This window comes from Akebia trifoliata, chromosome 16, assembly GCF_017979445.1.
Source record: "Akebia trifoliata isolate Shusen 1 chromosome 16, ASM1797944v1, whole genome shotgun sequence".
In the NCBI taxonomy this organism is placed as follows: domain Eukaryota; kingdom Viridiplantae; phylum Streptophyta; class Magnoliopsida; order Ranunculales; family Lardizabalaceae; genus Akebia; species Akebia trifoliata.
The window spans coordinates 16,290,353-16,305,207 of NC_141390.1; the positions used below are offsets into that span (position 1 = coordinate 16,290,353).

The window sequence follows — 14,855 nt, forward strand, 5'->3', positions numbered from 1 at the left end:
TGTGATGGCACTAAAGAACTCTAGAGTGTCCAAGAAGACTCGAAAACAGTTGAATCGCTCCACATCTACCAGTTCAGAGGATCCTTCCTAGCAACAAGATTAGTCCCTACAATGGATATCCTCCCTCCATGTCTGTAAGTCTCGAGACATCTTCCTTCTATTCTGACCGATCCATGGGTTGACCTTTTTTTCTAGGTTAGACTGGTGGGCTTCTGAGCTGCTGCTGTCCAAAGCTAAGACGTACTATCGGTTTATGTATATAACAAATGCCAAGTCGCTCATTATCCTGGTCAGTTACCAGATCAAACAGAATTACATGTGTACTTGTAATTCCTTATGTTGTATAGTAAATCAAATTCTTTCATTGCCCTTGGTAGTCCATATGGAGGTTTCTTACATACATAATGATGTTTTTGTCTCCAATTGTCGTATGTTGGGAAACTTTTTTGACCTCTCTTTAGGAGGTTCTGACATCCATAGTTTTTTTTTTTTTTTTTTGTATATGAAGTTCAAAGAATTCAAAAGGTTTTCTTTGATGACTTTTGGTTTAATAGAAACCAACTTGTATGGCTAGTTTCTGTGTCAAACATCTTTTTTTCTTTGTCTTGGTAGTTGGCCTTCTTTTTCTCTTATATTCATTTAGAAGTATAAAGTAAAGTCTTCCAAAAGACTTTTTGATGTAGGACATCTATAGTTTTAGTAGCATTTGTTCCTATTTTTTATTTTTAGTAAAATTTCTATTTTCTAGTTCTAATAGGATTTTTATTTATCTAAATCCGTTTTTTATTATTTAGACTACAATTAAAAGTGCTTAGAAGTGTTCAAATTAAGTTTTAATAGATTTAGAAAATTAGCATTATGTTATAGATAGGTTAGGAAAATTACATTTTTAGTATTTCAGAATATTGGTAATTTATTATGATGAAGTTATTTATATAAGGAGCTTCAAAAAAGACATTCAATCTGTTAAATAAGTCTAGATGTCCTTTTTAGTCTTTTCCCCTATTTAGATTATGTAATAGCTTTAGAGCCTAATTAGGGCTAATTAATAATTTTAATTTTCTTCTCTCAATTTTAACTTGGTATCAGAGCCTCCTCTCTCTACCTCCTATGAACTCCCACTTCTTCTTCTGCTACAAACTCCATCACCCATTCTTCCTTAAAACAAAACTCCAAACCTCTAGTTTTCAACCCATATCACCCTTACGGGGGTTCTCTATTGCTACAAACCTTAATCGCATCATGCAATAGGGATTTAAAGTCGATTCAGAGCCTGCGATCAGGCTGTACTCACAACAACGATGTTGTTTAGGGCCTGCAACACCCAAGGTGACTGTATCTCAGCCTTGCGACACCCAAGGTGATTGTAGTTAAGTCCTACGACACCCAAGGCAGCAGCCTAGACATCTGCGATCACAGCAAGTGATCTTTTGAAGGTTTTTCAACACAGGAGGTGGTTATCTAAGCCCTGTGCGACACAACCGGTGGTTGTAAGTGGCTGTTTTGCTTCGTGCGACATACTAGGTGGTTGTCTGAGCCCTGTGCAACACAACCGGTGGTTATAAGTGGTTGTTCTACTTCGTACGACACAACAGGTGGCTGTCTGAGCCCTGTGCGACACAGCAGGTGGCTGTAAAATGTTGTTTTTTTTTTATCATTTTTTAGCAGACGACACCAGTAGGTGACTGCTCTGCCTCGTGCGACACAGCAGGTGGCTGTGTTTTTATTTTTCGATCACCGTAGTGGTTATATGAGGGTACTGGCAGTGTTTTTGAATACCTATAGAATTTTTTAATCATAGCAAGGTGTTATTTGAGGTTGTTCTCACATTTATCTTGCTCCTTGACTCCCTACACTTGCGGTAATAATTACTTGGGTCACCCACAATAGTGTTTAATCAGCCTTTACAACTCTTACGATCATGCATTGTCACCTTTAGGGTGCTAAGATCATTTTTATCATTGGGAGTCGTACCCTCATCTTACTTGAACTCTCTTCAAACCAAAGTACTTGGATTCTTTGATGGCCTCATCATCGATCACTGCTTCTAGTAATGGATCGAGTGGTCTTCCTTCTTATTCCACCAATTTTCCAGGCATTCAAATTACTATCGTGAATTAGATGGTCCTAACTACCTCCTTTGGGCACGATCGGTTGAAATGTTCATTGGTAGAAAAGAGAAGATCGGTTACCTCACAGGGGTGGACAAATAACCTGCACAAACCGGCAGTTCTTACTCTCATTGGCTTGCTAATGATTTTATGGTCCGTTCTTGGCTAGTTACATCTATGCAACACACATTGCAGACAGTTTTATGTTCTCCTCGACAGCAAAACATATATGAGATTCTACAAAGAGTATTTACTTGCAACGTCAAAACAACATCCGAATTTTTAACTTAGAACGTGAGATTTCTCGTCTTTCGCAAGGTGACTCTTCCGTTACTACCTATATATCACAGCTACGTGCTCGATAAGAAGAGTTGACCTTCTATTCCTCGTCCTACACTTAGAAAGACCCTATTGATGAGATATCGAATGCATCAATTATGGATAAGAATTGGGTTTTTCAGTTTCTAGCAGGTTTTCGGGATGAGTTTGAGTATGCAAGAGTTCATTTAGTGGGTATGGAACCTTTTCCGTCCCTACAGACTGCGTATTCTTATGTTTTGGCTGATGAGAGTCGTCTACATTTATTGGATATGGAACATCTTTCTTCAGGAGATCATTCTGCATGCTTGCTCGCCTATCTTCTCCACAGCTAACCAGTGGATCTTTGCCTACCCGTCAGTGATATAAGTGTGATCATGTTAGAAAATTGGGTAATGTGAAGGCTCATTGTTATGCACTTCATGGTCGTCCTAATCAGCATCGTCAATAGTCTCAACGATCTTCAGCTCATGTAGTCTTTCAGCAAACAACTGATTTAGTACCTCCTTCGACTACTACCTCCTCATCGGATTCGATATCTCTATCCCAAGTCGAGCTTGACAAGTTTAGGATATTCTTCAATCAGATAGAAACCTCATCCCCGCTGATTTCTACCTTTACCCACTCAAGTACCTTTTCATCTGCACACAGTGTTTCCACCATTTGAAAGTGTCCTGTCCAAGTTGGTGCGTTATTGATATCCACGCACCAACTTGAGGGGGAGTGTTAAATAAGTCTAAATGTCCTTTTGAGTCTTTTCCCCTATTTAGATTATGTAATAACTTTAAAGCCTAATTAAAACTAATTAATAATTTTAATTTTCTTTTCTCAATTTTAACTCAATCAATTATAAATATATTAATTCAACTATCTTTTCTCCCTTAATTACCTTTTTTAACTTACTTGTTTACGTGTTGAATCTATTGATTCACACACTTCCGTCACATCACTTTTATAACCTTGTACACCATTAGAATTTTCTCAAATACTAGTTAGATTTATCTTTAAATGATTTTAAAAACAATAAATGATGTCAGACTTTAAAATAAAATCCTTCGTTGGATATCAGCATTGGAACAATCTCTTGAACTACATTGTGGGGATTAGTTGTCGGATTTTCTTAAATAATGGAAAAAAAAAAGGAATAAATCACAAATGAAATTGAATGAAACATAATAGTACGTCACCACTATACTGCAACTGTTAATTGAAACAATGCCTGCAAGTCATGAGAATAATTATTCATCATAGTCAAGTATAAAACCCCAACAAAACCAGATAAATATTCTTATTTTCTTGTCCCTTTTTTTCCTTTTCAGAATTTTTTTTTTTTCAGTGTGTGAAAGCATTCTTGATTGATTCACAAGTTCAGCAGTCCCCAATCCATTTTCTCCTTCACAAGTGAATGAAGGAGAATACACAGCTGAAACCCGAAAGATTTTACTGCACCTAGTTCTGATTGAACGCCCAAATATTATCGGTTTTTGAACTTCATCTCAGCAAGGAAAATACCATAACACTCGTCGAGATATCTGAAGAACTAGTGAAGAAGCGTTGTTGTTCTTATTTGAAGTCACAAGATTGAGCATGAACATCTGTTCTTTGGGGAATCAATTAGCAGTCTCTCTGTCACAAACATGTTCTAGTATTAGGGAAAAAATGGGTTGGGACTTGCATTATTCATCTGGCTTTTATGTTTGCGTGCACGCTAGTATGAATATGTGCGTGCATGTGCACGTGTACGTGCTTGTGGGCTAAATAAAAATATGAGATTAGGTTTCAAAGGCAGTAATGAAAGAAAATTATCCATCCCATAGCTCAAATCACAAATACAGTAGAAAGGACCCTTTATTTTCTACATGCCTAAGATGTAACATTAAAGGAGAAAACCTTCAACCTGAAAAGTGAATAAAAAACCCACGTATAGGAAATCCTTCAAACTTTCCAATGGAGCAATCACTTTCCGTAGAAATCTTGGCCTCAAAACCATATTCAAATAGTATAACACCCCCACCCAAGCACGAACATTCAGCTTCCCAAGACACAATAACCTCCACCACGAAATTATAAAAATCTAAAATTTGTGGGAACCATTAAAAAATGGAAATGCAAGAACGGGGATATTAAACCTCTTGCCTTCAATTTTGAATTAATAAATCGGTCCTGTCATGATCTTTTTATTGTTGCATGCCAACAGATGTGAAGAGAAGCATTTCAATCTTACTCCCTTTTTTTGGGAAGGCAAACAGGTAAGGGTTAGTGAGCCCAAGTGTAAAGATGGGTTTCGACCCGATTCCATGGTATCAACACCCACAGAACTAATCAACTTAGCAAAGTGCACTTGATTCAAACCAGTTGGCTGACTAGCTGACAATCAGCAAATTCCTTCACTCAACCAAAACAAGACTTGGAAAAAGATTTCATAATTGTCCTACCAAGATTTACTTGTTACAAAATGGTCACCCTTAGCCACATATCGAAAAGGAGGCTCCAAACAATCTGAAAACATCAAGATCCAATCTTGGAAGTGCTTCTCAAATCATATCCAGAAAAAAAAAAAAAAAAAAACACAAACAGACTGGTTTTACACTCTTTTGGACAACATGGTGACAAGGACTCCAAAGAATCTGAACACATCAAGATCCGATCTTGGAAGTGCTTCTCAAATTATTTCCAAAACTGGTTTTGCATTCTTTTGGAAAACAAGGTGATCAACACCACATAGAATGATTTTGATCACCATGAAGGAGGCATTTCCCAAGGAGGATCTACTAACCCTTTATTTCAAGAGGAAAGAATATCATCAGAGTTACCTCCAGACACACAATACCAAATGACTCTTAGATCATGTAAATCTTAAATGTGTATATCTAGACTTCGTTTGAAAAACAATGGCTGACACCAAGTTTTCCAAAATAGAAATGCATGTCACAATTTATACCCATCCATGGGATTGTCGCCTGTGGGTTGTTTGAATTTGGATGTAAATTTAATCGAAACCATGTCTTTTAGGGGGCTATGGTCTAACTAGTTTTACCTCTAATGCCCACATTCAGAAACCTATCTAATGGAGCCATTTTTTTTTAATATATAAATAATAGCCTTCATCTTATTGTCTAACTGAGTGAACTTCAGGCTTGTGTATTTCACTTGCATTTACATATATAGAGCTGATTTACCTTGCGCTTGTTTTGCATCTGGGCCATATGTCCCATAGGATGAATAAGTCTCTCCCAAGGTTAAACAAAAGTTAGACAAGAAAATTGATTGCAACCCTGAAATTGGTAGTAGAATCACAACAAACATATGTGCACTATACCCAGAGCTGGACTGGTTTACGTTGTTTTTCTTTCTTAACAGAAATATAAGTTGGTCAACAGGAAAAAGAAAAAAGAAGAGAGAGGATATCTTCCATATGCAGTGATCTTGCCAATAAAATTTAAGCTTTACCACAGATGATATAATTAGTGTTCAAAACACGTTCCTTTAAAATGGAAGCCTACTCCTAAAAACAGATGATCGAACAGACATTCCTGATGCAATCAAGCATCATTCTTGGACATTGAACTCCGAAACCTTAGAAATCCTAAAGGACTTAAAGAAAAACGAGCATCCCTCAATCAACTACCTCAATGCATAGCTTTGCCACAAAAGCACTCCATCATATTCCAAAACTTTGGGGCCATCTTAATCTTAATCTTAATGAATGGAGGAATGTTCCTCCGTACAATTCTGTCTCAAGTCATTTTTTTCGTTTAAGTGCTTTCATATCCACCCTCACTACCTCAATCCACAACTTTTTAGTCTTCCCCTTGTGCTTTTAGAACTTCTAACTAGGATCGTCGGTGGTCTTCATTACACATGACTGAATCATCTCAATTGATTTTCCCTTAATTCATCATTTATTTGGGGACACCTAAACAGTCATGAATGCTTTCAATTCTAATTTTATCTATCTTAGTCTAACCACTCATCCAACTCAACCTCATCGTTCTTACCCTCAACCTATGAATATGTTGTTTCTTGAATACCCAACATTCAGCTAATTTTATATATATATATATATATATATATATATATAAATTCCTTTGATTTTAGATGCATATATCACATAGCTCTCCAAAAGCACACCTCTACATTAGCAATCCAGCTTTACTTATGTCGATAATGTCCTTCTCAATTTCTCCATATTTCTGTAGAATAGAATGAAGATAATTCCCTGCACTTCTCCATCATTTTTCTAAGTAGAAATACGGTTTTGATGGTTAACCTCCTTGTCATAAAATCTAATTGGTTATCTGATATATTATTTCTTTAATCTTTGTTCCATCACTCTTTCTCATAATTTCATAGTATCACTCATAAGTTTGACGCCCAGTATTTAATGTAACTCGATATGTTTCCTTTGTTCCATTATAGGTACTAGGTAGTTTCCTTTTCGCATTCGTATGATATCTTTTGTGTTCAGAATATTACTGAACAACTTAGTTAGCTAAGAAAATTTAATATATCCCATTTACTTCCATATTTCTATCAAAACATTATTTGGTGTTAAAGTCCTACATCTTTTCATCTTTCTAGAGTTATTTTCACTTCCAATACACTAATTCAATAGAAGTGAGTGTTTTCTGATCTCTCATATCTTCACATAGTCCTAAGCCTCCATGTAGTTTTTTTTTTTTGTGCTTATCATGGGTATCCCCAGCCTTCGGGTCAGACTAATCCCAAGGTCACACACCGCCCCCTCGCAAAGTCCTATGTGCAACTGGTTGAGCAGAGGGTCAACTGGATCTTGGAGGGTGGCCCCAAGGAATTCATTGCTTCATTGGGTTTCGAACATTTGACCTACCCTTCTTGAGGAGCTTATTAAGGCTCAGCTTTGCCAATAGGCCAACTCCTTGGGGTTATCCTCCCTGTAGTTACTATTTAATAATTTTAGGAAATAAACCCACCACCTTTTCTTAATCTCTTTGTATTTTAGCAAGAGTCATATTCACCTTTAGTGCATTTACCATAATCTAAGTCTTTGGTTTTCCCTACTCCAATATATTCTATATTATAAAGCTACTTATCACTCGTAGTCCCAAACTATCATATAGATCATCATATTCTTATGTGTAGCTCCACTTACCACTCTTTTCAGTTCTTTTTCAGCATTTTGATACCTTTTCAAAGTTTTATCCATTTCTAGTCATTTCACAAACTTGTAATAGATATTTTTTTCCTCTAATATGAACCTTATCTTTCCACCATCAAGTTTCCTTATGTGTGACTTTTTTCATAGATTCCCCAAGAACATCTTCCATTGCTCGTTTAATATATTTAGCTAACTTACAAGATGCCATTTAAATATTGACAAATATGCTAGCTAAATATTAAGACTTCTTCAAGCTAATAGGATTGAGAAATATTTATAATATAATTAAAATATAAATTAACATATCAGGAAAGAAATTAAGTTACCACACAACTGATTAAAATAAACATGCCATGATGTGTGACTGATTCCCAATACGTTACTGGGTCCAAAACCCAGCTTCAGCTACTAATTATTGACCACTAATCTCGCTTGCATAGAGAAAAAAAGGTGTTGGTGTATATTTAGGTAAATGAATGCATGTGTGTGTGTGTGTGTGTGGTGTGTGTGTGTCTGCATAACTATAATAAATATGAAACACTAAGTGATTTGTAGAGTACCATTGTTCCTGTCTGATAAAGGAGGCTGCACGACAACAAGCATAGCAATGACTCCACCAGGGAGATCACCAACTGACACCCTGGACTCAGCAAGGGTCCTGTTATTTTCCAGTATTTTCCCCGCATTGATAAGCTTTACATGGTTTATTGTCTTTGGACCATTTTCTTTATCTACCAAAAGAAGACAGCTTTCAGTGAGAAAATCATTAACCAAATAAAAGAGAAACCAAGAAATCGAACTACAAAACCAACTCAAGAACCCTTCCTTTCTAAAGTGTAACGAGACATAACATGAGTAAGAGAAAATCGAAGCACGAAATGAAGAAAAATAACCAAATGAAATCAGACTACTTCAATCACAGATGTACCCAAGTTTTGCAGTCTGAAGCAAGTCGTAAACATTAATGAAAGCTCAGAAACAAATGCCAAAAGATCCCCAAAGTTCCAATTATCACTCAATCTTCAACACACCTCGATTCAAATGGTTAGTCCCACATTGAAAAACTAACTTGCTATGAATTCAATCCTCATTGACCCCTTGAAGATACCCACACAGTCACACAGAGAAGAAGAGATATATACATATATAGATATAGGGAAGGAGGGGATGGAAATCAAGAAAAACACCATAAATACGATCTGAGATGATTATCATTCCTCTTATAGACTAAAGAACATACTAAATTTAATAGAGAAAATGCAAAAATAAAGCCACATAGAACAAACATGTCAATAAATATATTTTAAGAGAAGAGAGTCACAATAGATCCACCTAAGATACAATACATGGAAGTACAAAAAAAGCCTTAGTACATTACATATAGATCTTCAAAACATCAGTTCGAACCCTTTGAATCTTGAACAAAAAAAGGACAAATAAGGAAGCAATTTGAAACAATTCAAACATATAAAGATCTATTATGCATAAAATTAAGAGAAAAAAAAAATTTTCAAACCTTGAGGCCATTGAGAAAGTATGATTTCTTTCAGAGATGCAACAGTGGTAGTTGGATTGTATTTGTTTGGACCAATGTCGGTTCCATCGAAAAGCCTGAATTTAAGCTCAATCAAATCCTCTCCAGCCATTACAACAACCTTTCGAAGAAAAAAATCCACTTCAAATTCTCATAATCTTCACTCCAAAACAAAACAAAAAACAAAAAAAGAAAAGAAACTAAATTCTTATAAATCAAATTAAAAGAATTCCCTCTAAATTCCTTATTCCTTATTCCTTATTCATAATTTTAGACAAAATCAACCAGAGCCCAAATCTAATTCTTCAATAAGATTCACAAAATCCTCTCTTGCCCACAAAATATGCTCATTCAAGATCAAATATTTTTTCCTACTGTTTCAGAGAACAGGAGCTTATCACGGCTCGACTTTCCACTAGGCCAACCCCTTGGGGTTAAAGAGACGCCAAAGTTATCCTCTAAACTTTCTTAGAAAGGGTTTCTCAGAAAAATCAAAGAGACCCTAAAAAAGAAAAATAAAATAAAATAAACAAATAGAGAGCCAGTGAACGGGAAGATGTTAGAAGGAGGGAGATCAAAAGAGGAAAAGAGCGTCTGTGTGCGAGAGAGAAAATGAAATTTCAAAGGAAAGATAAATTGTCAAAAAATTATCATTTTAGGATCAACATTGAACCTTATTAGTATATAAGATTATTTTCAAAATAAACAACTGCCTATTATAATTTCCCTAATTCAAAAATTTTAAATTAAGCGTTTTTCCATCCCACCCCATGAGAAGATGATTTTTCCTCCTCCTAATATTATTCTCAAGATTACTCCTTGGTTTGATAGTTGTACAACATAGTGAAGCACGTTTGGATGAGGGATTAGTCAGGGATGTTGAACCCCCTAATGAAGCAAGTATTGATGAGGGGTCATCCTAAGAGGTTGAACCTCCTAGTGAAGCAAGTTCGGATGAGGGGTCGGCCAAGGAGGCCAAACCTCTTAGTAAACACGTTTGGGCTTGATCTGATCCATTTTGATCCTAATTGACTTGGGTTGTATCGGGTCATTATGCCTTAATTTAGTAACTTTACTAGTTCTGAGGAAAATGGTTTTTTGGTCCCTACATTGTTGTTGCATCAATTTGTGTCATTTTTAATTTTCAAATCAAACCTACATAATTCTTATAAAATCGGCCTGACTTAATTCATTTGTCTTTTTCTTTTCTTTTCTTTTCTCTTTTTTTCTCTTTTCTCTTTTTTTCTTTTCATCCTTTCATCTTTTTTCCCCATGTACAATAGGAGGTTTTTTAGAGAGCTTCTAGTGCCCCCACCAACTTTTACCAAGAGCACCCCAAGATATGTGCCAATTCCTTGTTGATATCTTTTGAATTGGGGTGCTCTTAGTAAAAGTTGGTGAGGCAACAGACTCTTTCTTTTTCACAATTCTTTGATTGACGAGACTATAACTCTTAGTGACTGAGAAGAGTTTGTGATTCTCACATAATTGAGATGTTTTATAACTCCCACGTTGTTTAGGATTAATGGCAAACTAACATCAATATTTGTATCGGTTCGATGATAGGATTCATCCCCAAGATAAGTACAATCTATTAGTGTCATATGTCTGCCTAAATTGAAAGGTAAATTTTATGCTCTCACGAGTTTCTTGTGAGAAAAATATTGGCAAGCATGTTTTTTATATTATTACACATTAAAAAGAGAATAATGCTGAAGTGATCTCAAGATTATATCTCATATTGCACATCCAAATATGAAAGCATGTAGGAACCATAGATGCTCTTCATTGAGATGCGAGTCAAAAAGCATCTATCTACACATTTTCACGTCAGGATGTGCGATATGAGGTACAATCTTGAGATCATCCAACACGACTCTTAAAAAAATATCTATGGGTCTATTCTAGACTTCTAGTTTTTATGTCAATGTACAAATTTGGACTCTATCATTTAGAACAATTCTAATTCCTATTAATTCAAATTTTAATAACAATAATAATCACAAGAACTAAGCTTTAATGGGTTTAGATATGTAAACTCATGAAAAATGAACTCATGTGCTCACACACAATCTCAATCGTGTATATGTGAAATCCAATAATTGGGATAAAAGAGAGAATATACATCATGGATCTCTAAAATAAATCTCAACTTTTGAATCTCAATTTATACTCATGCAAGAAAATGATTGTGAAGGAGGACAAATTTGAAGTTAATTAGATAAACGACCAACTTTTTAAATTTCTTTTTCTCTCTCTCATAATCAATCCCTTTCTAGTTTTTCGAGCTTTGCTTGCTTAACTAGATACCAAAGCAAAGAGTTTCTTTCGTGAAGAAGAAATTAACATACGGTAGGGTCATTACAAAATATCGAAAATAGATAAGTTATCTGCACCTTAGACTAGATATCATATTTAATTTCATTATTTCGTGAGTTATAAGGAGAAAAAAGATGTTGATGTGACAAATATTCTCTGCATGAAATAGGCTTTTCTAAAAAATAAAATAAAATAAAATAAAAAGAAAAATAAAATTAGTTGAAGCTGAAATAATATGAACCATAAAAAAATAAAATGGCATTTTAGTAAATTTAGTGACTCGGGTAAGTAGAAAACTTACCTAAAATTTAGATACTACATAGTTGAGTGCAAAAGTCTACTTACCTAAAATTTAGATACAACATAGTTGAGTGCAAAAGTAGATATAAAATCCAAGTCAACAACTAGTATTTAGGAGCTGACCAAACTTTTACACCTATAAAAGAAGTAGGTCTGAAAAGTTTCACCTTACATGGAAGTAAACAAACTTATTTTATGTCAAGTTGAGGTTATTGATATAAGAACCCACAAACTTCATGACATGTTATTAAATTGTCAAATGAAATAGTAAAGAGTATTAATCATATTTTAAGCTTTCCAAAAGCAATCACTATCACCAAGAATAAAGAACAATAAAAAACAAGAAGAAAGTAAAAGAATTAAAAATAAAAAATGCTGTTCAAATTTTGAAGTTGTGTTGTATAAACAAGATGGAATATAATCCAAAAGACCAAAAAAATAGATTAGTTGAATTGTGATCCTGACCATCGGATTTGTTGACTTCTTCATGGAACTTCATCAAGCACAAGGTAATGCAATCTGATGTTTGAGGTCATCCAGTGGATCTGACTTGTGTGCCATGTTCATTTGAAGAGATAGCAAGTGAAGATTGACTCACATATAAAGAATGGTGGTTGGGGTGAATAAAGTGGGGGTAGAGAGAAATGTGAATAGGGGTTGGAGTTAGTCTAACTTGCAATTGATCACTTGAGTTGGTTTGGTTCATTTTTTAAGAGATGGAGGGTACTTGAAATGTCACAGAAAAATAAAGACCAGACTACCCATGCGTTGGTAATTTCAAGGTGTAATTAAATATGGGTGTTAATGAAAATGTTAAAATCAAGTATCTCTATATATACAAAGAAAGTAAGGTTAGAGTTTGGATTCTATGGCCAGGTTCATGCTATCTTCTAAAGCAAAATAGTGAGAGCATTAATTTTTCTTTTATATGATAAGGATGCCGTACCCTCATGTAGAAAAAGATGTCATGTAAGTTGATGAACATTAGAATAAAATTTACATTTTCAATTGTGAAAGTGATGAGTTCTTTGAAGTAATACATATGAATGGTGGGTACCACCCATTTCACCATGAAGTTCAGTAATTGACAAAGTCAAGAAAAGCCCACCATCACTAATAACTGTTTAAAAATTCAAATTAATTAATGGGTCAAGATCCCTTGACTTATGAAGAATGACTTGTGAAAAAAACACATGATTCCAATCATTTAAATACAAAATCCAATGGTTAAGATTTATCCGCAGGATAAATATCTCTGAGATCTGTGTTATCAAGATACGTATAAATTTTAACTCTTGGATTTTGTCTCTAAACGGTTGAGATCATGTGTTTTCTCCATGAGTCATTATTATTCATGAGTCAACAACTCCCAACCCTTAATTAACACCTACTTTGTAGAAAATCTGATGATAGAAGTTGTGGATGAAAAATCCACAATTTGCAATCCACCTCGAGATCTCGATTTCAATCAACATCATAAGGAGAAAACACAAAAAAAATAAAGGAAAAGAGAGAGAACACTGGGATTTTACATAGTTCGACAAAGATACCTACAACTACGGGATCCATGAGAGCTATTTCACTATAATCTGTATCTTGATATTACATGGTTTCCCTATTATATGATAGTCCATAAGCTTTCCTCCTTTTTTTAGATCCCCATTACAATGCCTCTTACCCCTTTAAGTAGACATAAAGTCCTAATCCTAAAAAGGAATTTTAATCCTCCTATAACTGTAAAATCCATCCATATCAGAATAAGGTAACTTATCCCTGAGAAAAGAATTTGTCCATAATGCCATGTGGCATGATAATATATCTCGAGATACATGTTGATTAATATAACATGAATGATCAATATGGGACTGATTTTATCCCTCCACCACAATGTGAAAAAAGCCAAAATTGGACAGCCTTGGACCGTCAAATTTCATAAAATTCGACAGACCAAGAGGTCGAATTTGCATCTGTAGACATCAAAATTGAAACGGTTCCCCATCGTTTTCTAAATTAACGAAAGTCCCTTAAATTAAAATTAGGCCCATAAGTTTAAATTGGGGCCATTGATTGGGATGGACCACACATGGTTTGGATTTGGGCTTTCGCAGATAAAACCCGTGATCTAAATAAAACCAAGTGATCCATACATTAAATATTGGGCCCTACACCTAAATAAATGAATTTGGCCCAATAATGATCCATTAAATCCTTAAAATTGGATTTGGAAAAATTTAGTATTTTAAATAAATCAATTAAACCTCTTTAAATTAGGGGTATAATTGGAAAGCTAAATTACCTTTAAGTCTATAAATATAAGAACCTCTCTCATTGAGAGGGGATCTGGATCACTTTCTCTCAGAAGACAAGAGCTTTCCCTCTAGAGAAGAAGAAGCTCTCAAGCCCTCCTCGAGAAACAAAGTAAGCTTCTTCAGAGATTCAAACTCCGACTAAAGAGAAAATCAAGCATAAAGCCTTTCTTCGAAAGCCAAGAAAATATTCTCAACCGATAAAGCGTGAAGCCTGGAGAGAAGAAAATCTACAGAAGCCTCTACAAAAAATCAAACACAAAGCAAAGTCATCGTCCAAGCAACCTTCTCAATAGACAAAACGCGAAGCCAAGAGAGAAGAAAATCTACAGAAGCCTCTACAGAAAATCAAATACAAAGCAAAGTCATCGTCCAAGCAACCTTCTCAGCCGATAAAATGCGAAGCTCGGAGAGAAGAAAAGCTATATACGTCATCATCACTATTTTTGTATTTGACTGTTAATCAGAGGAAACACTAAGATCTGTAGTCATTTTTCATCAAAAATCAATAAAATCATTTGCGATCATATTTCACGAATCTCGAGGTAGATTCGTAGAAATTTATTATCGACAAATTTTTGGCATGCCTGATGGGACTGGTCTCAACCTCTCATCTTTCAGTTAACTGCAAGAACATCAACTAAAGCATCGATGACATCTCGCAACATCAACGATATCGCATCTGCTGCTACTAAAAAAGTTAAAAAAATCCTTTCTTCCAATCTTGAATTAGGTTATTAGTCGCGATTATCATGTGACACGAACAATGACAAAGACTGGTGGATCCAAGTTAGTGGAGCCTCTCCAGCATCACTCCAAGAAACATGCCA

General features: G+C 35.1%; 1 protein-coding gene across 3 annotated transcripts; it reads right to left on the reverse strand.

The window, feature by feature from the left end:
* Positions 1 to 266: 266 nt before the first annotated feature.
* Positions 267 to 9,651, reverse strand: LOC147382641 (membrane-anchored ubiquitin-fold protein 3-like). 3 transcript variants are annotated; one of them, XM_086428123.1, is made up of 4 exons: positions 9,632 to 9,651; positions 9,083 to 9,221; positions 8,127 to 8,297; positions 3,596 to 4,055 (listed from the first exon to the last, which is right to left on the reverse strand). In XM_086428123.1, the coding sequence occupies exons 2-4, from the start codon at positions 9,210 to 9,212 to the stop codon at positions 4,003 to 4,005; spliced, it is 354 nt and encodes a 117-aa protein (XP_086284249.1). In that variant the 5' UTR covers positions 9,213 to 9,221; positions 9,632 to 9,651; the 3' UTR covers positions 3,596 to 4,002. The 3 variants fall into 3 exon arrangements, with proteins under 3 accessions (XP_086284250.1, XP_086284249.1, XP_086284248.1); XM_086428124.1 differs by lacking the exons at positions 3,596 to 4,055; positions 9,632 to 9,651 and adding an exon at positions 267 to 286 and having other exon boundaries at positions 9,083 to 9,590; XM_086428122.1 differs by lacking the exon at positions 9,632 to 9,651 and having other exon boundaries at positions 9,083 to 9,587.
* Between the last annotated feature and the right edge of the window lie 5,204 nt (positions 9,652 to 14,855).